Source organism: Pipistrellus hanaki (genome assembly GCF_964339955.1).
Source record: "Pipistrellus hanaki genome assembly, chromosome: 15".
In the NCBI taxonomy this organism is placed as follows: domain Eukaryota; kingdom Metazoa; phylum Chordata; class Mammalia; order Chiroptera; family Vespertilionidae; genus Pipistrellus; species Pipistrellus hanaki.
In genome coordinates, this window is record NC_140517.1 from 46962911 (window position 1) to 46986144 (window position 23234).

The following is a 23234-nucleotide window of genomic DNA, read 5'->3' on the forward strand; positions in this document are numbered from 1 at the left end:
AGAAACCGGCGTCGAACATCAGACGGGACGAGCCAGACGGGGGCCGTGGACAAATGGGGTTTTGGGGGTGGGGGTGGGGGTGGCTGATTCTGTCCCAGGTCAGGATGGAGCGGCCATGGCGTGTCTGCTCAGTCAGAGACACAGTGGGGTGGTGGGGGTGGGGGTGAGGGGGTGGGGAGGGGGTCGGGATGGGAGGCCCCAGTCAGTCAGTTCCTCCGCATGGTGTCCCGGATCCAGTCCATGTATCGGCACACTTTGGTGTAGACCCCGGGCTTGGTGGTGGTGTCGCAGGGGACGTCACCCCAGGACACGATGCCCTGCAGGAATCCCCCGCAGACCAGGGGTCCCCCCGAGTCCCCCTGCGGGGAGAAAGGGAAGCTGGGGGGGCGAGGCTTCGGCTCTGGGGAGTGTTCCCAGCCCGGTCCTAACCACCCTTCCCCCCCCCCCCCATCGAGATCCACCCCCCTAACCCCTATCTTCCCTCAATACCACCCAGGTGAACCCAAACCAGCCCCACCCCAAGGCGACCCTACTCAGCCAACCCGCGTCCAGCCCTCACCCGAACCCACCCCAGCCCCTAGACCCGTGGTCGGCAAACTGCGGCTCGGGAGCCACACGCGGCTCTTCCACAAAACACCACGGCCTGGGCGAGTGTCTATGTTGGAGAAGTGGCGTTAGAAGAAGTCTTACGTTTAAACCATCTGGCTCTCCAAAGAAATGTCCACCGTCGCCCTGCTGCTATTTGGCTCTGTGGACTCCTGAGTTTGCCGACCGCTGCCCTAGCTCTTCCCCATTCCGAACGGGAGAGCAGGGCCACGCCCAGGGTCCTGCCCTTTGCCTCCTACCTCCCATGCCCATGCCACCCCAAACCCACCACCCGTGTCTCCCACTCCCATCTCACCCCCATTCTAACTGCCCTTCCTTCTCCACCCCCAGACCTGCCCCTGGCCTCTCCTCTGACCCTCCCCCCACCCCCCCAAGCAAGCAAAATGTGACCCTGGCCCCAATCCCAAATGCTGGCCCGGGCTGTGGCCCACTCTTGGCTCTGACCTCGCAGGAGTCGGTGCCTCCGCCTTCCACGCCCGCACACACCATGGTGTCCATGAGGTGCCCAGGGTAGTCTTTGCTGCAAGACGCGTCCGAGATGATGCTGATGTTGGCGCAGTGCAGGGTGTCCGGGAGGTTCACTGCGGAGAGAAGACAGAGGGCCTTGGGCTGAATCCACACATTTTTTCTTTCCTTTCTTTCTTTCTTCCTTCCTTCCTTCCTTCCTTCCTTCCTTCCTTCCTTCCTTTCTTTTTTTTTTTTTTTTTTTTAAATAATATTTTATTGATTTTTTACAGAGAGGAAGGGAGAGGAGAGGAATAGAGAGTTAGAAACATCGATGAGAGAGAAACATCGATCAGCTGCCTCCTGCACACGCCCCACTGGGGATGTGCCCGCAACCCAGGTACATGCCCTTGACCGGAATCGAACCCGAGACCTTTCAGTCCGCAGGCCGAGGCTCTATCCACTGAGCCAAACCGGTTTCGGCAAATCCACACATTTTTCCAGGCCCTGGTGGTCCTCTGCGCCCAAGAGCCCGCCCTGCCCTGGAGGACAGGGTCCCGGAGGTCTGGGTCCCCGGAGGAGGCCTGACCCCCGTCCTGCTCCATCCCCACACGCACCTTGGGACTCCGGGCTCCCCGTGGGCTTGGACTCGTAGCCGGACACCAGGCCCCAGCCGGACACCACGCAGGGGTCGCCGGGCCGCGGGCAGCGCGCCGGCAGGGTCGCGGGCCGCACGCGGGGGGACACGCGCGCCGGCCGCGCCAGGCGCAGCAGCATGAGGTCGTTCATGTGCGTGCGCGCCACGTAGCCCGGGTGCGGGATGATGCGGACCACGGTGCGTAGCTGCTCCGTGCCGTCGCGCTTGCGCAGGTTGTGCTCGCCCAGGTGCACTCGCATGTGGCTGTGCGGGCGAGTGGTTAGGGTGCGGGGTGCGGAGAGGAGTAGAGAGAAACATAAAAAAGGGGGCAACCTGGGGCCCCGGACCCCTTTGCAATCTAGATATCCTATTGCCCTCTCCCTAACGCCCCCTAAAGCCCCCTTTGGGACCCAGATACCCTATGGCCCTCCCCCTAAAGCCCCAAAGCCAATCGTTCCAGCCCCTTCCCGCCCCCCCTTCTCCTAAGGGCACCCCCATTCCCTCCCCACAAAGCGTGCACAGGCCTCAGGCTCCAGCTCGCTCTTCTGCAGAGTCAGGATTCTGAGACCCCCTGCCTAGACCCTTCCCCCCACCATGGCCCCAGGGACCCCGAGCCGTGCCTCCTTCCTACCGGGTTTGGCAGTGAGCTGCGGACAGCACCCAGTACGGGGAGACGAGGGAGGCCCCGCAGTTAAAGCGTCCGCGGTCGAAGAGGGCCACCTGCCAGGGCTGGGAGTGGGGCTCGCACGCCTGCCCCTTCAGCACCTTGCCGCTGCTGTTGTCCTGAGCTGCGGGGAGAGGAGGGTGTGTGTGTGTGTGTCAGAGGCCTTGTCTTTTCTTTTTAAAAATGTAGCCCTCACCGGTTTGGCTCAGTGGGTAGGGCACCGGCCTGCGGACAAAAGGGTCCCAGGTTCGTATCAGTCAAGGGCATGCACCTTGGTGGCAGACACTTTCCCAGTGGGGGGTGTGCAAGAGGTGGCTGATCGATGATTCTCTCTCATCAATGTTTTTAACTCTCTATCTCTCTCCCTTCCTCTCTGTAAAAATCAATAAAATATATTTAAAAAAAATATTTTTTCTAACCAGTTTGGCTCAGTGGATAGAGCGTCGGCCTGCGAACTCAAGAGTCCCAGGTTCGATTCCGGTCAAGGGCATGTACCTTGGTTGCAGGCACATCTCCAGTGGGGGGGTGTGTGCAGGAGGCAGATGATTGATGTTTCTCTCTCATCGATGTTTTTCTAACTTTCTATCCCTCTCCCTTCCTCTTTGAAACCAATAAAAAATATTTTAAAAATATATTTTATTGATATTTTCCAGAGAGGAAGGGAGAGGGAGAGATAAAAACATCAAAGATGAGAGAGAATCAGGGATTGGCTGCCTCCTGCATGCCCCACGCTGAGGATGAAGCCTGAAACCCAGGCCTGTTCCCCCGCCGGGAATAGAAGCCTGGCCTTCTGGTTCCTAGGTGGATGCTCAGCCACAGAGCCACGCCAGCTGGATGGTGTCAGAGTTCTTTTCCTTGCACCCTGCCCTCACTGTGTGTTTTTCACCTGCGCGCCCTCCCCCCTCACCCCCCACGTGTTATTGATTTGTAAGCATGGCCTTCTGTCTAGCGCAGTGGTCGGCAAACTGTGGCTCTCGAGCCGCATGCGGCTCTGTGGCCCTTGAGTGTGGCTCTTCCACAAAATACCACGCGCCCTAATTAAGTTAATAACAACGTACCTCCCTACATAGTTTACGTTAAAAAAATTTGGCTCTCTCAGGTCATTTCAGTCGTTGTCCTGTTGATGTCTGGCTTTGTGGATTCATGACTTTGCCGGCCCCTGGGCTAGCGTTTACAACTTCTGCTGGTCTCCTCCAGAACTGTGCCCCCTGTCCCTGGCCCCCACCCAAAGGCCCCTGGGAGAGAGAAACATCGGTGGGAGAGAAACATCGATCAGCTGCCTCCTGCACAAGCCCTACCGGGGATGTGCCCACAACCAAGGTACATGCCCTTGACCGGAATCGAACCTGGGACCCTTCAGCCCGCGGGCCGGTGCTCTAGGGACGGGGCCGGAGGACGAGACTCCCTCTGTCCCTGGGCGTGGAGAAGGGGCCGTGGATACCGCGAGCGGGCAGGTGGCCACTTGGAACCAGCCATCATTTGTTCAAGGTCGTTGAGCTGTCACAGACGTCAAGCGGATGACGCGCAGTCTTGGCTCCGGAGCCCGGACACCTCAGCCAAATGCATTGTGTCATACGCAGAAGGACACAGGCAAGACCTCACAAGGTCACGGGCGAGGGAGCGGGCGCCCGGGAGAGCTGACACGGACAGCACCGGAAGCTGAAACTCACGTGCACGGACATGAGGTGCAGCCTCGAGAATCACAGCACAGACCCAGGGGGCTTGGCTCAGTGGAGGGAGCATCGGATGTCAGACTTAAAGGCTCGTGGGTTTGTTTCTGGCCAAGGGCATGCGCACCTCGGTTTGCACACTCTATCCCCAGCCCCGTAGGGGCACTTACAGGAGGCAACCAATGGATGTGTCTCTCTCACATCGATGTTTCTCTTTCTGTCTCTTCCCTCCCACCCCTTCCACTCTCTCTATAAAAAAAAAATCAATGGAGCCCTAACCAGTTTGGCTCAGTGGATAGAACCGACAGCCTGCGGACTCAAGGGTCTCAGGTTCGATTCCGGTCAAGGGCATGTACATTGGTTGCGGGCACATCCCCAGTGGAGGGTGTGCAGGAGGCAGCTGGTCAATGTTCCTCTCTCATTGGTGTTTCTAACTCTCTATCCCTCTCCCTTCCTCTCTGTAAAAATGCAATAAAATATATTTAAAAAAAAATCAATGGAGCCTGGCCAGCATGACTCAGTGGTCGAGCGTTGACCTATGAACCAGGAGGCGTTAGTTTGACTCCAGGTCAGGGCACAGGCCTGGGTTGCCGGCTTGATTCCCCTGTGTGGGGTGTGCAGGAGGCAGCCAGCCCATCCATGATTCTCTCTCATCATGGATGTTTCTATCTCTCTCTTCTTCTCCCTTCCTCTCAAAAATAAATAAAAATATAGTAAAAAAAAAAATCAATGGAAAAATGTCCTTGGGCCGAAACCGGTTTGGCTCAGTGGATAGAGTGTCGGCTTGGGGACTGAAAGGTCCTGGGTTCGATTCCGGTCAAGGGCATGTACCTTGGTTGCGGGCATATCCCCAGTAGGGGGTGTGCAAGAGGCAGCTGATCGATGACTCTCTCTCATCGATGTTTCTAACTCTCTATCTCTCTCCCTTCTTCTCTGTACAAAATCAATAAAATATATTTAAAAAAAAAATGTCCTTGGGTGGATTAAGGACCACAACAAAATAATAATAAATAAATCTTAAAAAGAAATTCTCAGCACAGGGGTTCCTATGTGTGCAGGAATGCAGACCGTTAAGATGTGGGCGTGTGTGCCAGCATGCACACACACACACACACACACACACACACACACACACGAGTCTATAGCAGTGGTCGGCAAACCGAGGCTCGCGAGCCACACGCGGCTCTTCGGCCCCTTGAGCGTGGCTCTTCCACAGAACACCATGTGCGGGTGCGCATGTGCAGTGCGAGTGCAAAACTCCGTGGCCCATGCCCAGAAGTCGGTTTTCGGCCCGGGCGAGTCTATTCTGCAGAAGTGGCTCTAACGCCGAGCCACACTCAAGGGGCCAAAGAGCCGCGTGTGGCTCTCGAGCCCCGGTTTGCCGCCCGACCACTGGTCTATAGGGTCATGGTTAAGTCTGGAGTGACAGAGTTACACCCCAGCCTCCCGCCCCGCATCCAAACATGTTATCTGTGAGGCTCTGAGCAAATGATTGGACTCTTCTGTGCCTCTGTTTCCTCAGCTGTAAGATGGGATGGTTTAAGGGTTCAATAGGGGTGTGTGTGTGTGTGTGTGTGTGTGATGCCTGACATACTGTGACTGCTTTTTAAAAAAAAATATTTTATTGATTTTTTACAGAGAGGAAGGGAGAGAGATAGAGAGCTAGAAACATCAATGAGAGAGAAACATCAACCAGCTGCCTCTTGCACATGCCCCACCGGGGATGTGTCCCCAACCAAGGTACACGCCCTTGACCGGAATCGAACCCGGGACCTTTTAGTCCGCAGACTGACGCTCTCTCTACTGAGCCAAACCGGTTTTGGCTACTGTGACTGCTTAATAAATGTTAGTTATTTTAAATAAGGGGTTCATCGCCGAAACCTGTTTGGCTCAGTGGATAGGGCGTCGGCCTGTGGACCGAAAGGTCCCGGGTTCGATTCTGGTCAAGGGCATGTACCTTGGTTGCAGGCACATCCCCGGTAGGGGGTGTGCAGGAGGCAGCTAATCGATGTTTCTCTCTCATCTATGTTTCTAACTCTCTATCACTCTCTGTAAAAAATCAATAAAATATATTTAATAAAATAAATAAACCAGGGGTTCAGAGATGCATTCCTGTAGACCACATGTGTCAAACACAAGGCCCTCGGGCCAAATCCAGCCCGCCAGGCCTTGCAATGTGGCCCGCACCGCGCTGTCATCACTGCACTCCGCTGTCAGTTTATGACATTGTCAGTTTATGACTGTTCAGTAAACCATTCTGCCCGCGATTTAGGCTGGATTTTAGATTTTGGCCCCTTCTCTGATTGAGTTCGACACCCCTACTGTAGACAGAACGTGTGGACGCTCAGGTGGTGGCCACCAAGGCAGCCAGAGTAAGTCAGGTGTATGACCAGGCCCAGGTCAAGATAATCCAGCTCAACACGGTGACTCCTCCCCAAGCCACTCTGTGGAGGCCCAGAGGGCCAACACCGGGTCCCCTGGACGGGGTCCTGTCTGGAGGCGGGTCTGGCCACTCAACTTCAAGGACATCAATGTAGCTGGAGACACGGGCCACCAGAATGGGATCTATGTGTCCATGTCTAGGTCAGCCTCCAGGTCGGCTGCTTGGTAGTCCAACTTGAACCTGAACCAAGAAAAGGTCCTGGAGGTACAAGGGGGAGCTGTCGCCGAAACCGGTTTGGCTCAGGGGATAGACAGAGCGTCGGCCTGCCGACTGAAAGGCCCCGGGTTCGATTCCGGTCAAGGGCATGTACGTTGGTGGCGGGCACATCCCCGGTAGGGGGTGTGCAAGAGGCAGCTGATGGATGATTCTCTCTCATCGATGTTTCTAGCTCTCTATCCCTCTCTCTTCCTCTCTGTAAAAAAAATCAATAAAATATGCTTTAAAAAACAACAACAAGAAAAGAGGGGCCTGGGGGATGGTCTGGGGGAGACACTCATCCCAGGTGTGGGGACCAGGCTCACCCAGTGAGCAGGGTCTCGCACTCCCCCTCCCTCCAACAGCTCCATGCACAGGGATGTTTCATGGTCCCGGGACCCTGACCCCTCTACCCTGGGCACCATGCCTATGCACCTTCAAGGTCACAGCCAGACACACGACGCCACCCGCCCCGGGGCAGGCCTGCACAGCCAAGATCAGATGGCCATGCTCTGCCCTCTAAGGGATGGGCCCTGGGCCAGGAGCCCTGGCAAGGCGGGGAGAACTGGGACGAGGTGGACACAGGTCAGGACCGGGGAAGGGTGGGCCGCCCTCTGGAGAAGGGCAGAGGGAGCGGGCGGAACAGCTGGGCACCGGGGCCGCGCCGGGCCGGTCCGAGCCGGAGGAGGCGGGCAGCAGAGAGCACGGACAGGGCCCGAGGGGATGCTGGCAGCGGGGGGAGGGGGTGCGGGGAGGCTGGAGGGGCCCCCCTGGGGCGAGAGGGTCATGTGTGTGTGCCAGTTCATGGAAGTCCATCCTGGCCTCCCCTGGGGCGGAGGCATCGGGTTACAGCGAAGCCCTTCACGGGTGGCAGACGGGTGCGTCAGGTGCTCTCCTGCCGCCTGCAGGGGGTCACCTTGACCTCCAGGCTGCCCCTCTCTGAGTCCCAGCCCCATCCTCTGCCCAAGGAGGCCCGGGGCCCACCCCAGGGGGATGCTCCCTGGGTCAGAGGGCCCTCCCTCGCATTCCGACGGGCCCTCCTAGCGCCTCCACCTCTGTTGTTCTCACTGGGGGGAACCTGTCACTAAGGGATTTCCCCCACTCTCCGCAGAACTGAATCCTGGGTCTCTGCCACCCCAGGGCGGTGTGTCTGTTGCCATGGGCAGCGAGAGGCCCCATGAGGCATGGGGACTTCTCAGCGGTCACCCCCTGCCTTCCCCTCACCCCTCCCACCTCCCCCCAGCACCTGACAGCTGTCAGATGGAGTGAGGACTCAAAGATACCGGCAGGTGGCTGAGGTGGGGCAGGGGTGAGGGGCGGAACTGACGGACCATCTGACTGTTCCGCTGGTTTCTGGGTAAAGGAGGGTCTGGCAGGTTGCAGGGCCCGGAGACGCGCTCGGGATGGGGGCGTTCGGGGAGCACCCCACTCCCACCGACCCCCAGCACCTGGCCGGGCGGGGCCCACCTCCTCACCTGCGGACATCAGCAGGAAGGAAAAGACGAGAAGCCACATCATGGAGGAGGGGCCCGGGCTCGGCTGACGTCTGGGGAGGAGGAGAGAGGGAACCGGGGTGAGGCTGGCTCCTTCTGCCCCCCATCGGGGACCCCTCGGGACACAGACATATCCCCCCCCACTGCTTAACAAATGTCTTCTCGTCCTGGCCAGTTTGACTCAGTGGATAGAGTGTTGGCCTGAGGACTGAAAGGTCCCAGGTTCAATTCCGGTCAAGGGCATGTATGTACCTTGGTTGCAAGCACATCCTCAGTGGGGGGTGTGTAGAAGGCAGCTGATCGATGTTTCTCTCTCATCGATGTTTCTAACTCTCTATCCCTCTCCCTTCATCTCTGTAAAAAAATCAATAAGATATATTGGGAAAGAAAAAAGAGCCCTAGCTGGTTTGGCTCATTGGATAGAGGGTTGGCCTGGGGACGTAAGGGTCCCAGGTTCGATTCCAGCCAAGGACACATGCCTGGGTTTCGGGCTTGATCCCTAGTGGAGGCCATGCAGGAGGCAGCCAATCATTGATGTTTCTATCTCTCTCTCCCTCTCCCTTCCTCTCTAAAATCAATAAAATATATTTTAAAAAAAAGAACAAAGAAAAAAAGAAAAAAGAAAAAAAAGAATCGTCTCCTCACCATCCTCACTCCCCAGCCCCATCCCCAGCCTGCTCTTCCCCGGGTATCCCATCTGCCATGGCTCTGCCGTCCCTCCAGGCACTGGGACCGACGCCCAGGCGCCCGCACAGCCGGGCAGAGGAGACCGGCCCCCTGGATCTCTCTCTCCATCTCCAAGGTCCCGGCTCAGGACACATCCTCTCCCCGGACCCTGTGCCAGGGTCCTCCCCACCCTCCTCGAGTCCGTGTCTCCACTCAGGATCCCGGCCTAGACCACCCCACAGGGTCTCTCTGCACCTGGGCTTGGCCACGCCCCATTCCTCCTGGCACGAATCTTCTTTAAGAAAAAAAAAAAAAAAAAAAAAAAAAAAAAAATATATATATATATATATATATATATATATATATATATATATATATTTTTATTGATTTTTTTACAGAGAGGAAGAGAGAGGGGCAGAGAGTTAGAAACATCGATGAGAGAGAATCATTGACCAGCCACCTCCTGCACATCTCCTACTGGGGATGTGCCCGCAACCAAGGTACATGCCCTTGACTGGGATCGAACCTGGGACCTTTCAGTCCACAGACCAATTCTCTATCCACTGAGCCAAACCGGTTTCGGCTACAAGTGCTTTCAGGAACATCCTCCAGATTCACTCCAGCCCCCTTCCTGCACCCCCATTTCCCATCCCCCTCCTCCCATCCCCCCACCCCCAGCTCCTTCTTACATCTCCAGGGCATTGTCTTGGTTCAAGGTCAACGCAGACCACCAGTGAAGGACACATGGGCCTATACAGTTGACCTTGACACTCGACTCCCACAGGGTGGTCCCTGTGTGTCTCTTAGACTGTCTCCCCTCATCGCCCCCCCCTTCCATTCCTGTCCAGAGATCTCTTACCCCCTTCCGATGCTCTGGCAGCATCTGGGGCGGCTTGGACGCCAGGAGAAGGGGAGCGGGCACCCGAATGCCGGAGTTTATAAGCGTGCAGCCCCGCCCGGGCCTGGGGGGTGGGTGGGTGAGTGGGGTGGGGTGGGAGGCGGCCGAGAGTCTCACCTTTACAGGCTGGACGCCTGGGTGGCTGGGGGGTGGGGGGACGAGGCCTAATAAACGTTTATTGGGCTGAAACTTTGGTCTGCGTCTCCGAGGAGGAATGTCCCCGCCATGGGGGAGAGGCAGGATGGCTGGAGTTGAAAATTGGGGGGCGGGGTGGGAGTCAAAATGCAGAGCGTTGGATTCTGGAGCCTAGAACCTGGAGCTGGGGTCTGGAGTGTAGACACTGGATTCTGGAGTCACACTTCCTTCGCCTGGAGTAGGGTTCCGGATCTTGAATTCTGGACTTGGATCTAGACTCTTCACTCTGGATCTCCAGTTCTTAATTCTGGGGACCCCCCCTCCCACACCCCCCAGTTCTGGATTCTGGATCTCTGATTTCTGACGTTGGGTTCTGTATCTAGTACCTCCCGTTCTGGACCTCTGGTTTTGGATCCAGATACCCGGTTCTAGACCTTGAGGTCTAGGCGTCTTCGTTTTGGATTCTGGAGCTCTCTGGTGGTCCTGGATTCTGGGTCCAGATTTCTGGTTGTGGGTCTCTTGACTTTGGTTCTCCTGTTCTGGATTCTGAGTTTTGGGGTCTAGAGTTGGGGATCCATGACCTGGATTGTAGAGTGTGAATTTTGGAGTAAGTCTTGCCTTCTGGAATTTGGGCCGGGCCTTTGAGTGACGTCTCTGGCTTGGGTTCTAGATCCCGGGCCTTTGCACCTAGCGTGCAATCTGTACGTCTGGAGTCTAGCATTTGCAACCTAATATATTTTATTGATTTTGTACAGAGAGGAAGGGAGAGAGATAGAGAGTTAGAAACATCCATGGGAGAGAGTCATCGATCAGCTGCCTCTTGCACACCCCCTACTGGGGATATGCCAGCAACCAAGTTACATGCCCTTGACCGGAATCGAACCTGGGACCTTTCAGTCTCCAAGCTGACGCTCTATCCATTGAGCCAAACCGGTTTCGGCATGTCCTTCACCTTAACCGCAGCCCGCGTCCCGCCCTGTACCCTGCTCCTCCTCCTCCTCCTCCTCGCCGGAGTCTCTCATCAACTCGTGGTTCAACCGCCAGCCACACAGGTCTCCTCCGTTTGACCCTGAATGCCTGCCCGGGGCGGCCACCTGGTCCTGGTTCTCTCTTTCCCCAAACCGGCCTCCTCCCACGCTCCCCATCTTAGGGGCAGCCGCAGCGTCCCCCTACCAGGTGGTGACCTCTGCTCCCCTCCCTCCAGCCCAGAGGTCCCCGGTCTGGCTCCTCCCTGTCCCTGCCTCTCTCTGCCTCCTTCTCTCCCCTCTGTCCCCCTGGGCTTGGCTGCAGCTCAAGGGTCCCCCTATGCTAAGGCGACCAGATTTTAACATTGGTAAAGCGGGACACCATTGACGGGGAAGGGGTGGGGTCTTGATTAAAAATTTGGTCTCTATGGAGCAACAAAAAATTTCATAGAACACAAAAATGGTATTGTAATATATATATTTTAAAATTTCAACATAAGTACAATTTACAAATATAATAAAAAAAAAGTCGTAAGTGTCACTTTCAAGGCCGGCACTAGACTTTCTGCCGCCGCTATAAAATATAAATAATACGGGTACCGTCTGCTAAATTCAGGAAAATTTACGTATTTATGAAATAAATAAATAAATAAATAACCTGAATTATCTGAATAGCTGATTTGCAATGACATCACTTGTTTAACTAGCTTACCAGCACGCAGTGCGATGTGTATTGTCTGAGAGACAGTTTTACACAATGTTTTCATCTTTGCCAATCCCCTAAAGATGCCACTGTTCATTACGTCCAAACAATGGTGGCCGGATTCTAACACCTGATCAACAATGCGAACTTTGATGAGCAGTTCTCGGTAACCAGTTCTCAACAATGATTTGTTATTATTCAGGTTTAACATTATAAAATTAACAAAAACAATATAAAGCTCATATCCTGGCTAAATAGCCCCATGGCCGCCGAAAACCGTATATTCCCTTCCCGTTCTCCCGCCGTTCCCTCGTGCGTTCTTTCCAAAAATGGGGACTTTTTTTTTTTAAATGCCGCGGGACGGGGGACAAATTGTTAAAAATCGGTGGTATGTCTGGTCACCTTACCCAATGCCCTTGAACCCCCACCCCAGCCTCCTCCCCGACCTCCCACCTTCCAGTGCATTCCCTCCCTCCGTCACCAGGTGGCCCCAGAGGGCTGTCTGCACTCAGAGCTGCCTGGTCCCTCACCTGCTCACAGCCCCTCGGACTCCTCCCTGCATCGGACAGGTCATTTGAGGTCAGCCTGGCGTTTGAGGTCCTCTGAGGTCCCCCCCTGGAGAGACCTGGGGGCCCGGGCTCCCCGGGCAGGCAGAGGGAGGAGCGGTGAGGAACCTCTCCTGCCTGCTTCCCAGGCTGCTCTGGGGTCCCACCGCCTCTCTGAGGTGGGGACCTGGGACGCCTGCCCAGCACCGCGTGTGTCTGAACCGAGTTCCTAAAGAGCAACGGCCTTGCTGTTGCTGATGCTTGCTGTTTGCAGGCTGAGCTGAAGCAGCGCAGGGGGCTGAGCGGCCTGCTCGCGGGCTCCCTCTGGCGTCCGTGCGGCGCAGCTGTAGAGGCGAGGGGAGGCAGTGGGCTCCATCCGGGAGCCAGCCCATGGCATGGACCAGGTTGGTGGCAGGGAGGCGGGGAGAGGGGTCTCCTTCTCATTCCTTTGAAGTGAGCCGGCAGAGCCTGCTGACCCAGCACAGGCAGCAGCGAGGAGCCAAGGACAATCCTGTTTTGACCCGAGTAGCTGAGTAGTTAGACTCTGCCCCCCAGCCCCGCCAAGGCCACCGGAGCCGAGGATGTTCTCTGACCTGTTCCTCTTTCACCCCGGGGCTCCCTGTCCTCCAGTCCCTCAGCCTCCCTCCCTCTGCTGTCCCCAGTATAAACATCTGTATTAATTTCCCATGGCTGCTTTGTGAAAGGACCACACATTTACCAGCTTAAAAAACAACTCCTATCTATTCTCTCCTGGAAGCCAAAGTCCAAAGTGAGTCTCACAAACAAAAAATAAGTCAGTCTCGCTGGGCCTAGGCAACTTGGCTCCGCAGTTGAGTGTTGACCCGTGAACCAAGAGGTCGCCGGTTTGATTCCCGGTCAGGGCACAAGCCGGGGTTTGCAGGCTCAGTCCTCGGTGGTGGGGGTGGGGGTGGGGGGTGTACAGGAAGTAGCAGGGATCGATGCTGATGTTTCTCCCTCATTGATATTTCTATCTCCCTCTCCCTCTCCCTCTCCCTCTCCCTCTCCCTCTCCCTCTCCCTCTCTCTTTACAAAAAACAAACAAACAAACAAACAAATCAATAAATAGATCTTGGTTACTTAATGGAGTGGGTCCCAACACCTTGCTATTAAAAAAAAAAAAAGTTACTTGTCCTAACCGGTTTGGCTCAGTGGATAGAGCGTCGGTCTTCAGACTGAAGGGTCCCAGGTTCGATTCCGGTCAAGGGCATGTACCTTGGTTGTGGGCACATCCCCAGTGGGGGGTGTGCAGCAGGTAGCTGATCGATGTTTCTCTCTCATCGATGTTTCTAGCTCTCTATCCCTCTCCCCACTTCTCTGTAAAAAAAAATCAATAAAATATATTAAAAAAAGAAAAGCTAGTCTCACTGGGCTGTCCATCGGGAAGCTCTAGGGGAGAATCCATTCTCTGAAGGCACAATAATCTGGCCACTCAGTGTGCAAATTGTCCCCTCGACCAGGAGTTTGACCAGCAGGCAGGCCGGCCAACCGCCCATGTCCCCTCCCCCTGGCCAGGCTGGCCGGACCCCACCCATGCACAAATTAATGCACCAGGCCTCTAAAATACATATCTATATCTACATCTACATCTACATCTACATCTACATCTACATCTATATCTACATCTACATCTACATCTACATCTATATCTATATCTACATCTATATCTATATCTATCTATAGCTATATCTACACACACACACGCGCGCACACACACACACACACACACACCCTGAGTGGCCAGATTATTAGGCGTTCAGAGATCACAATAATCTGGCCACTCGTGTATGTAAGTAAGGTCACACCTGTCTGTAACAGTAACTCACACGGAGCCCTTTGTGATCCCTGCAAACAAAGAGGCTCCAGAAGTATGAATACGAGACGCTTCCTCTATTCTGGGGCTCAGAGATCTCTAAGAGACACCCCCCTCTGGGCCTCGCACAACCAGCGGCTCCCGATTCATCGGCTCCCGAAGGCGCCTTGTATCCCATTCGGAGATTTACGGTACAACAGTTTCAGGAGCTGTTCTGCGTTCCTCACGAATGCCAGCTTGCTTCACCCCCTCAGCGTCTGACGAAACAGAAACTGCTGTCCCTCCCACGTCACAGACGAAAGACGGAGGCACAGAGAGGCCACAGGTGGTTCCCAAGGCCTCACAGCGAGGCTTGCATGAGCGTCTGTGGGCATTACATCATTCCTAGTTAATTAAAAAGTGTTAGAGCTTTTATTTATTGATTTTAGAGAGAGTGAGGGGGGGAGAGAGAGAGAGCGAGAGCGAGGGGAAGGGAGAGAAACATCCATTTTGTTTATTTTATTTGCTTATTTTTAAAAATATATTTTATTGATTTTTTACAGAGAGGAAGAGAGAGGGATAGTTAGAAACATCTATGAGAGAGAATCATGGATCAGCTGCCTCCGGCATACACCCTCTGGGGATGTGCCTGCAGCCAAGGTACATGCTCTTGACCGGACCCTTCAGCCCGCAGAGCCACGCTCCATCAACTGAGCCACACCGGTTTCGGCAAGTTCCGTCATTCCGACGTAGGTACACATGTGCTTTATGGTTTATTATTATTATTATTATTATTATTATTATTATTTATTTACCACAAGTAAAGGTCAGGGATTGCTATCTTTCTTTTACCTTTTTTTGTTTTTACCGTTTCCGCTTCATCACTGCTGTGTGTGAGCTCCACAGGAGCGACTGAGGTGCTTCCATAGGTGGGTTCCCACGTGAAAATCGCCTTAGGAATGGGTCTCCAGCCTAACCCGAGGGCCCGCTGTATTTTTTACCACAATTAAAACAGATCCAGCCGAAACCGGTGTGGCTCAGTGGATAGAGCGTCGGCCTGCGCAGGACTGAAAGGTCCCGGGTTCGATTCCCGTCTAGGGCATGTACGTTGGTTGCGGGCACATCCCCAATAGGGGGCGTGCAAGAGGCGGCTGATGGATGTTTCTCTCTCATTGATGTTTCTAACTCTCTATCCCTCTCTCTTCCTCTCTGTAAAAAAATAAAAATAAAAAAAAATCAATAAAATATACAGAGTTAAAAAAACACACACAAAAAAAACAGATTCAGGATTAGAGAAGCATCGATCAGACCATCCAGCCTCAGAGGGAATGGGGTGATGGGGAGAGATCAACCAAAGGCCTTGTGTGCATGCACAGAAGCCTACCAATGGACACGGGCAACAGGGGTGAGGGCATGAGTGTGGGGGGGAATTTGGGGGGGATAATGGGGGAATAAGGACACCCAGGTAACAACTTAATCAATGAGGAAAATAATAATAATAAAAAAGTAAACTGTTAAGAAGAAGGCTCCCTGGTGCTCGAGCTGTTGAGACAGCTGGCGAAACACCCTTCGGTCCAGTTGTGTAAGCCGTGAAACAGTGACGAAGTGTGAAAACTGGCCGACGGCTGTCTCAGTTGTTATCGGCCGAGGCGGGAGACGGGACGCAGCCCCGAAGCTTTCTCTGGCTGGCGGCCTAAGGAGCGTGTGTTAAAACCCTGCAAACACTCAGCACAAAGGAATTCTTGTGAAGGCGCGTGCGCGTGGTTTCACTCTTCTGGGCTGGAGGCCCGGGCCTGGTGTTCGGGCAGAGTGGTTGTCTGAAACCCAGGTCCAAACACAGAGCTCCATTGGATGTGAGATGTCACTAGAGGCCCGGTGCACGGCATTCATGCACTGGGGGGGGGGGGGGGGGGGCTGCACCCTCTGGCAGTCAGGGACCCCTGGGGGATGTCCGCCTGCTGGCTTAGGCCCCATCCCAGTGGATATTCCCAGAGGGGTCCTTAGTGCTGCCTGGGAGGTGGGAGAGGCTTCTGCACTCGCCAGCCAGCCAGCCAGCCGTGAGCTCAGATTCTGGGGGATCGCACTGACCACCATGGGGGGCGGCTCCTGTGTTGAGTGTCTGCCCCCTGGTGGTCAGTGTGCATCATAGCGAGTGGTCAACTTCCTGGTCAAGGGGAAAATTTGCATATTAGGCATTTATTATATAGGATATTGATTTCAGGTGGACAGTATAGTGGCCAGACAATCATATGCTTTACCCAATGTCTCCTCCTCCCTCCCCGCCCAGGCCCCACATTGCCAGCACCCACCGGTTGAAGATGGTACTAGCGTTTTGGACAACGCCGCTGGCTCCAAATGCTATCCGATGATGTCTCTCCTCTCTGCCTTCCTGACTCAGGTTACACGCAGGGTCCCCGCCTCAGCCCCCTCCCACAATCCCCCTGTCCTCCTCACCCCTGTCGGGTTAGTGTGTGATCTGAGGGCCTGTGGGAGTGTGAGAACATACGTGAGCCTGTGTGTGCGTGTGTGTGTGTGCATGTTGTTGGGGTGTGTAGGTGAGTCCGATGGGCTGTGTGTGAGCACATGCCTGTGCATGAGTGTGTGAGCGTGCACTGAAAAACCCACCTTCGCCCTGGCTGGTTTGGCTCAGTGGATAGCGCCTCGGCCTGCAGACTGAAGGGTCCCGGGTTCGATTCCAGTCAAGGGCACATGCCTGGGGTTGCAGGGCTCGATCCCCAGTCGGGGGCGTGCAGGAGGCAGCCGATCTATGATTCTCTCACCATTGATGTTTCTATCTCTCTCTCCCTCTCCTTTCCTCTCTGAAGTCAATAAAAATACATTAAAAAAATAAAACCCCACTTTGTGGAAACTAGTTTGGCTCAGTGGATAGAGCGTCGGCCTGCAGACTGAAGGGTCCCGGGTTCGATTCTGGTCAGGGGCATGTGCCTTGGTTGTGGGCACATCCCCATTATGGGGTGTGCAAGAGGCAGCTGATCAATGTTTTTCTCTCATCGATGTTTTCTAACTCTCTCTCTCTCTCTCTCTCTCTCTCTCTCTCTGAAAAAAAATCAATAAAACATATATATTAACCCCCCCCCCCCTTTCAGCAACATGGTCAGAGACCAAATCCCAGCGTGGACAGTGAGCGGCCTCCGGTCCAGCACGAGGCCGCTCCTGCCACTCCCTCCTCTAAACGGACTAGTGGACTCAAACGCCCTGAAAGCATTTCTGAGAATAATGTGCCCCACCCGGATTGCACAGACTCCGGGCAGAGGCGTGGCCCCACCCTCTCCTCCCCTGCGGGGCTGGGGATTCAGGCCCCGCCCACCTCCACCCACCGCCCTGTCCCTCCGTCCCCCAGTCCTCCCTTTCCTGGGACCCCCACAGCTGCCTGGTGTAAAGTTCCCAACAAGAGTTAAAGCTCTGGCCGGTTTGGCTCAGTGGATAGAGCGTCGGCCTGCGGACTGGAGGGCTCCGGATTCGATTCCAGCCAAGGGCACATGCCTGGGTTATGGGCTCAGTTCCCAGTGGGGGGCGTGCAGGAGGCAGCCGATCATTGATTCTCTCTCATCATTGATGTTTCTATCTCTCTCTCCCTCTCCCTTCCTCTCTGAAATCAATAAATATATTATAAAAAAGTTAATGAAGGCATTAAAAAATACTGTATATATATATTTTATTTATTTTTATTTTTATTTTTAAATATACTTTATTGATTTTTTACAGAGAGGAAGGGGGAGAGATAGAGAGTTAGAAACATCAATGAGAGAGAAACATCCATCAGCCGCCTCCTGCACACCCCCTACTGGGGATGTGCCTGCAACCAAGGTACATGCCCTTGACCGGAATCGAACCCAGGACCTTTCAGTCCGCAGGCCGACGCTCTATTCACTGAGCCAAACCGGTTAGGGCAATATATATATTGCTGGTTGCAGGCACATCCCCAGTAGGGGGTGTGCAGGAGGCAGCTGATGGATGTTTCTCTCTCATCCATGTTTGTGGCTCTCTATCCCTCTCTCTTCCTCTCTGTAAGAAATCAATAAAACATATATTAAAAAAAATAAAAAAGCCATCAGTCATGTTGGATTCAGGCCCCACCCTCCTCTCCAGTGCGACCTCTTTGTACCTGATTCCATCTGCAAGGACCCCATTCCAAGTAAGGTCCCACTCTGAGGTCCTATACCTTTTTGGGGGACACAGCCCGCCCCCTGCATGATGCCCAGGCTCCTCCTGAAGGCGGTGGGACGCCCCTCAGCACCCACCGGGGACAGGTGCCGGGGCGGGAGGTGGAGTCGGCCAGGCAGCTCGCCCCAAGCGAGGCTGGGAGCCCGGCTGGGCTACTCCCCAAGGCTTTCCCGGCGCAATTCTTCCCCTGGCCACACGGGGGCGCCGGAGGAGCAGAGGCTGGGTGTCAGCGCCTGGCTGTTAACATTGCCTCTGCCCCAGAGCGCATTGCAGTCAACGCTGAAGGTGCACAGGATCACACACACACACACACACACACACACACACACACACACACACACAGAAAGTACACACACAAAGTGCACACGAACCACAGGCGTCTCTTGTTAAAAATGCACCTCCTCACTCAGTGGGTCTGAGGAGGAGCTGAGAGTGCCGCTTTTATTTATTTACTTATTTATTTTATTGATTAAGGTATTACATATGTGTCCATATCCCCCCATCACCCCTCCACCCCATCCTGTACATGCCCTCACCCCCCCCGCTGTCTCTGTCCATTGATTATGCTTATATGCATGCATACAAGTTTTATGGTTGATCTCGATTTTTATTTTTTTAAAAGAAATTTTATTAATTTTTTATAGAGAGGAAGGGAGAGGGATAGAGAGTTAGAAACACCGATGGGAGAGAAACATCGATCAGCTGCCTCTTGCACACCCCCTACCGGGGATGTGCCCGCAACCAAGGTACATGCCCTTGACCTGAATCGAACCTGGGACCCTCCAGTCTGCAGGCCGACGCTCTATCCACTGAGCCACACTGGTCAGGGCATCGCTTCCTCTTTTTAAAGCGCCCCAAAGTGCAAGCTCTCTCTCTCTCTCTCTCTCTCCTTTTAAATCCGACTCTGCCTTCAGATCACTCCTAGTCTCTCTTTAATGCTCTCAGTCTCTCTCTTCCCTCCTCCATCCCCCCATCCCTGCCCCCTCCCAGTCCTCCCTCTCTTCCTCCCTCCCTCCCTCCAGCTCCCACCGCCCTCTCTCCCTTCACCCCGGGTCCCCGCGCTTCTGCTGGCTCCAGGGCATGGTGGTGTCCGGCGTAGGCTCAGATGCCTACTCATGTTTTTTTTTTTTTTTTTTTTTAAAAATATGTTTTTATTGATGTTTAGAGAGAGTGGAAGGGAGGGGGAGAAATAGAACCATCGATGAGAGAGAATCATTGATCCGATACCTCCTGCTCAGCTCCCACAGAGGATCGAGCCCACAACCTGGGCTTGTACCGTGATCAGGAATCGAACCTGTGACCTACTGGTGCATGGGACGCTGCTCAACCACTGAACAACACCGGCTGGGCAGGACTCCTCCTCTCTCTCTCTTTTCTTTTCTTCTTCTTCTTCTTTTTTTTTTTTTTAAAAAAATATATTTTATTGATTTTGTACAGATAGGAAGGGAGAGAGATAGAGAGTTAGAAACATCCATGAGAGAGAGTCATCGATCAGCTGCCTCTTGCACACCCCCTACTGGGGATATGCCCGAAACCAAGGTACATGCCCTTGACCGGAATCGAACCCAGGGCCCTTCAGTCCCCAAGCCGACGCTCTATCCATTGAGCCAAACCGGTCCCGGCTCTCTTTCTCTTTTCAAAAAATATATTTTTATTTATTTCAGAGAGAAAGGGAGGGAGGGAGAGAGAGAGAGATTAATGATGAGAGAGAATCATTGATGGGCTGCCTCCTGCACGCCCCCCACTGGGGATGGAGCCCACAACCCTGGCATGTGCCCTGACCGGGAATCGAACTGTGACCTCCTGGTTCATAGGCTGTCGCTCAACCACTGAGCGACACCAGCCAGGCAGGACTTCTGCTCTCTGGGTTCCCATCCCGGCTCTGCCCGGTGCCAGATTTCATGCAGACATGGCGCCAAACGCACCCCACCTGGCTGCCCCCCAGCCCCCCGGCCGGCTCAGAGCCCCCTGGTTGAGAGCCGGAGGCTGGGGCAGGGTCGTGTGAGCTGCCCGGGGCTCAGTCACATGCTGTCCTCACTGTCATCGCGATTGCCAATAGCAGGCGGCCCGGAGCCCCTCCCCGCAGCCAACAATGAGATGCTTATCTGGCGGGTGGAATGCACGTGGGAATCTCGCCCACTCGCAGAGCCGGGCCCCTCCCTGACCCGGGTTTCTGGCTGGGGCCGAGCACCCGGCCCCGAGGACACTGGGCGGGGGACACCCAGTTTTCTGAGTCACACCCCAGCATGACACTCATCGCCCGCCCTCAGCGGGGGCCTCTCTCCGATCGGAGCCGACTCTGTGCCTTTCAGGGCGGCGGCGGTGTGTGTGTGTGTGTGTGTGTGTGTGTGTGAGAGAGAGAGAGAGAGAGAGAGAGAGACAGAGAGAGAGAGAGAGAGAGAAGGTTGGGGAGTGGGGTTCGAAATCAAGGGAGAACCTGCCACAGCTGGGTTAGAGGAAGTGTTCATTTCATAAGACAGGGGTATAAAATGGTGTCAGAAGGTGGCCAAAGGGGTCTGCAAGGCCCAGCACACACACACACACACACACACACACGCAGGCACACGCAGGCACACGCAGGCACGCACACACGCAGGCACACACACACACACGCACACACACATACACACGCACACACACATACACACGCACGCACGCACACGCACACATACACACACACGCAGGCACGCACACACGCACACGCACACGCACACGCACATGCACACACATGCAGGCACGCATGCGCACGCACATGCACACACACGCACGCACACGCAGGCACGCACACACACAGGCACGCGCACACACACACACACACACACGCACGCACAGCAGCTTCCCTAACCCTGCATGGGGGCCCGGCCCCAGGACACAGCCCTTGCAAAGTGTGGCTTGACAATTTTACAACCTTATAGATTTTTTACAGAGAGGAAGGGAGAGGGAAAGAATGTTAGAAACATCATCGATCAGCTGCCTCCTGCACACCTCCAACCGGGGATGTGCCCGCAACCAAGATGCATGCCCTTGACCGGAATCGAACCCGGGGCCCTTCAGTTCCAAGGCTTATGCTCTGTCCACGGAGCCAAACCGGTCAGAGCTTCAGAGCTGGATTTAAAAATTATATATATTTTGTATTGATTTTAGAGAGGGAGGAAGGGAGAGAGGGAGAGAGCCAGATGTGAGAGATACATCAGTTGGTTACCTCCTGCATGCACCGACTGGGGATAGAACCCAAACCCAGCTATGTGCCCTGACGAGGAAGTGAACCCACGACCTTCTGGGCAGGGGAGGACACTCCAGCCGCCTGAGCCACACTGGCCAGGGCGACAAGCTTATGTTTTCTCTCCCTTTAGACTTAGGAGCAGAGCCTGAACGTCAAATGCATCATTATCATTACTGGCTTGTGTTGGAGCTTTCTTTCCTCCCTCCCTCATACCCTCCCTCCCTTCCTCCTTCTTTCCTTCTTCAAACCCTCCCTCAGCCTCACAAAATGTGTACTGTGGCTCTTATTAGGCCTGTAATTTTAATCGGTATTAGATTATACCAGTGGTCGGCAAACCTCGGATGGCAAGCCACGCTCGGCTCTTTGGCCCCTTGCGTGTGGCTCTACAACAAAATACCACGGCCTGGGCGTGTCTGTGTTGAAGAAGTGGCGTTAGAAGAAGGTTATGTTAAAAAAAATCTGGTCCTGCAAAGAAATTTCAATCGTTGTCCTGCTGGTATTTGGCTCTGTGGACTCGTGAATTTGCCGACCACTGGATTACACTAATCTCTTATTCTATTTTCTTTTTTTAAAGCCATAATCTTTTTTCTCTTTTTTTCAACATATTTTTATTGATTTTTTACAGAGAGGAAGAGAGAGGGACAGAGAGTTAGAAACACTGATGAGAGAGAAACCTCGATCAACTGCCTCCTGCACACCCCCTACTGGGGATATGCCCACAACCAAGGTACAATACATGCCTTTGACCGGAATCGAACCCGGGACCTTTAAGTCCACAGGCCAACGCTCTATCCACTGAGCCAAACCGGTTTCGGCCTATTTTCTTTCTTTCTTTCTTTCTTTCTTTCTTTCTTTCTTTCTTTCTTTTTTTTAAATATATTTTTATTGATTTCAGAGAGGTAGGAAGAGGGAGAGAGAGATAGGAACCTCATTGCTTGGCTGCCTCCTGCACATCCCCTACTGGGGACCGAGCCTGCAACAAGGGCTCATACCTTTGACCTGGGAATCGAACCCGGGACCCTTCAGTCTGAAGGCCGATGCTCTATCCACTGAGCCACACCGGCCAGGGCTAAGTCTCTTTCCACACAGTGCTGTGTGTTGAAGACCCGTCCACGTTGCTATGATCGTGCACCGAACCCCACAAGGACGCCCACACACGTACCCAGCATTCCCCGCGGGACAGAGGGGATGGGCCACCAGCTCCCAGCCTCCACCAAGCACCGGGCCAGGCACCTCCTCCAGCGTGCTTCCCGGTGGGTGTGGAGAATGCTCATAGGGATGGGGAGCCAGGAGAGAGACCGCTGAGTCACAGGGTGTGAGTCACTTACGCTGATGAAATGGTGCCAGATCCTTCCTCAGAATGGGAGACAGCACAGAAACATTCTTTTTTTTTCTTTTCTTTTTAAATAATAATAATAATTATACATATATATATATATATATATATATATATATATAATATTTTATTGATTTTTTTACAGAGAGGAAGGGAGAGAGATAGAGAGCCAGAAACGTCGATGAGAGAGAAACATCAACCAGCTGCCTCCTGCACATCTCCTACCGGGGATGTGCCCTCAACCAATGTACATGCCCTTGACTGGAATCGAACCTGGGACCTTTTAGTCCTCAGACCGACGCTCTATCCACTGAGCCAAACCGGTTTTGGCAGAAACATTCTTTTTTTTTTTTTTTTTTTTTTAAATATATTTTATTGATTTTCTTACAGACAGGAAGGGAGAGAGATAGAGAGCTAGAAACGTCGATGATGAGAGAGAAACATCGATCAGTTGCCTCCTGCACACCCTTCACCGGGGATGTGCTCGCAACCAAGGTACATGCCCTTGACCGGAATCGAACCTGGGACCCTTCAGTCCGCAGACCAACGCTCTGCCGCTGAGCCAAACCGGTTTCGGTGGCAGAAACATTTTTAGGCACTAGAGGCCTGCCGAATT

The 23234-nt window shown here is 54.0% G+C and overlaps 2 protein-coding genes across 2 annotated transcripts in view; both read right to left on the reverse strand.

Moving 5' to 3' along the window:
• Positions 1–23234, reverse strand: part of LOC311633470 (kallikrein-5-like) — a 176453-nt gene that overhangs the window by 139300 nt on the left and 13919 nt on the right. The window lies entirely within an intron of this gene.
• KLK15 (kallikrein related peptidase 15) lies at positions 207–8187 on the reverse strand (the record flags this gene model as incomplete). The annotated part of the gene is made up of 5 exons (XM_084906256.1): positions 8135–8187; positions 2319–2475; positions 1668–1951; positions 1051–1187; positions 207–359 (listed from the first exon to the last, which is right to left on the reverse strand). Exons 1-5 carry the CDS (start codon positions 8175–8177, stop codon positions 207–209), a joined length of 774 nt encoding a protein of 257 aa, XP_084762382.1. The 5' UTR covers positions 8178–8187.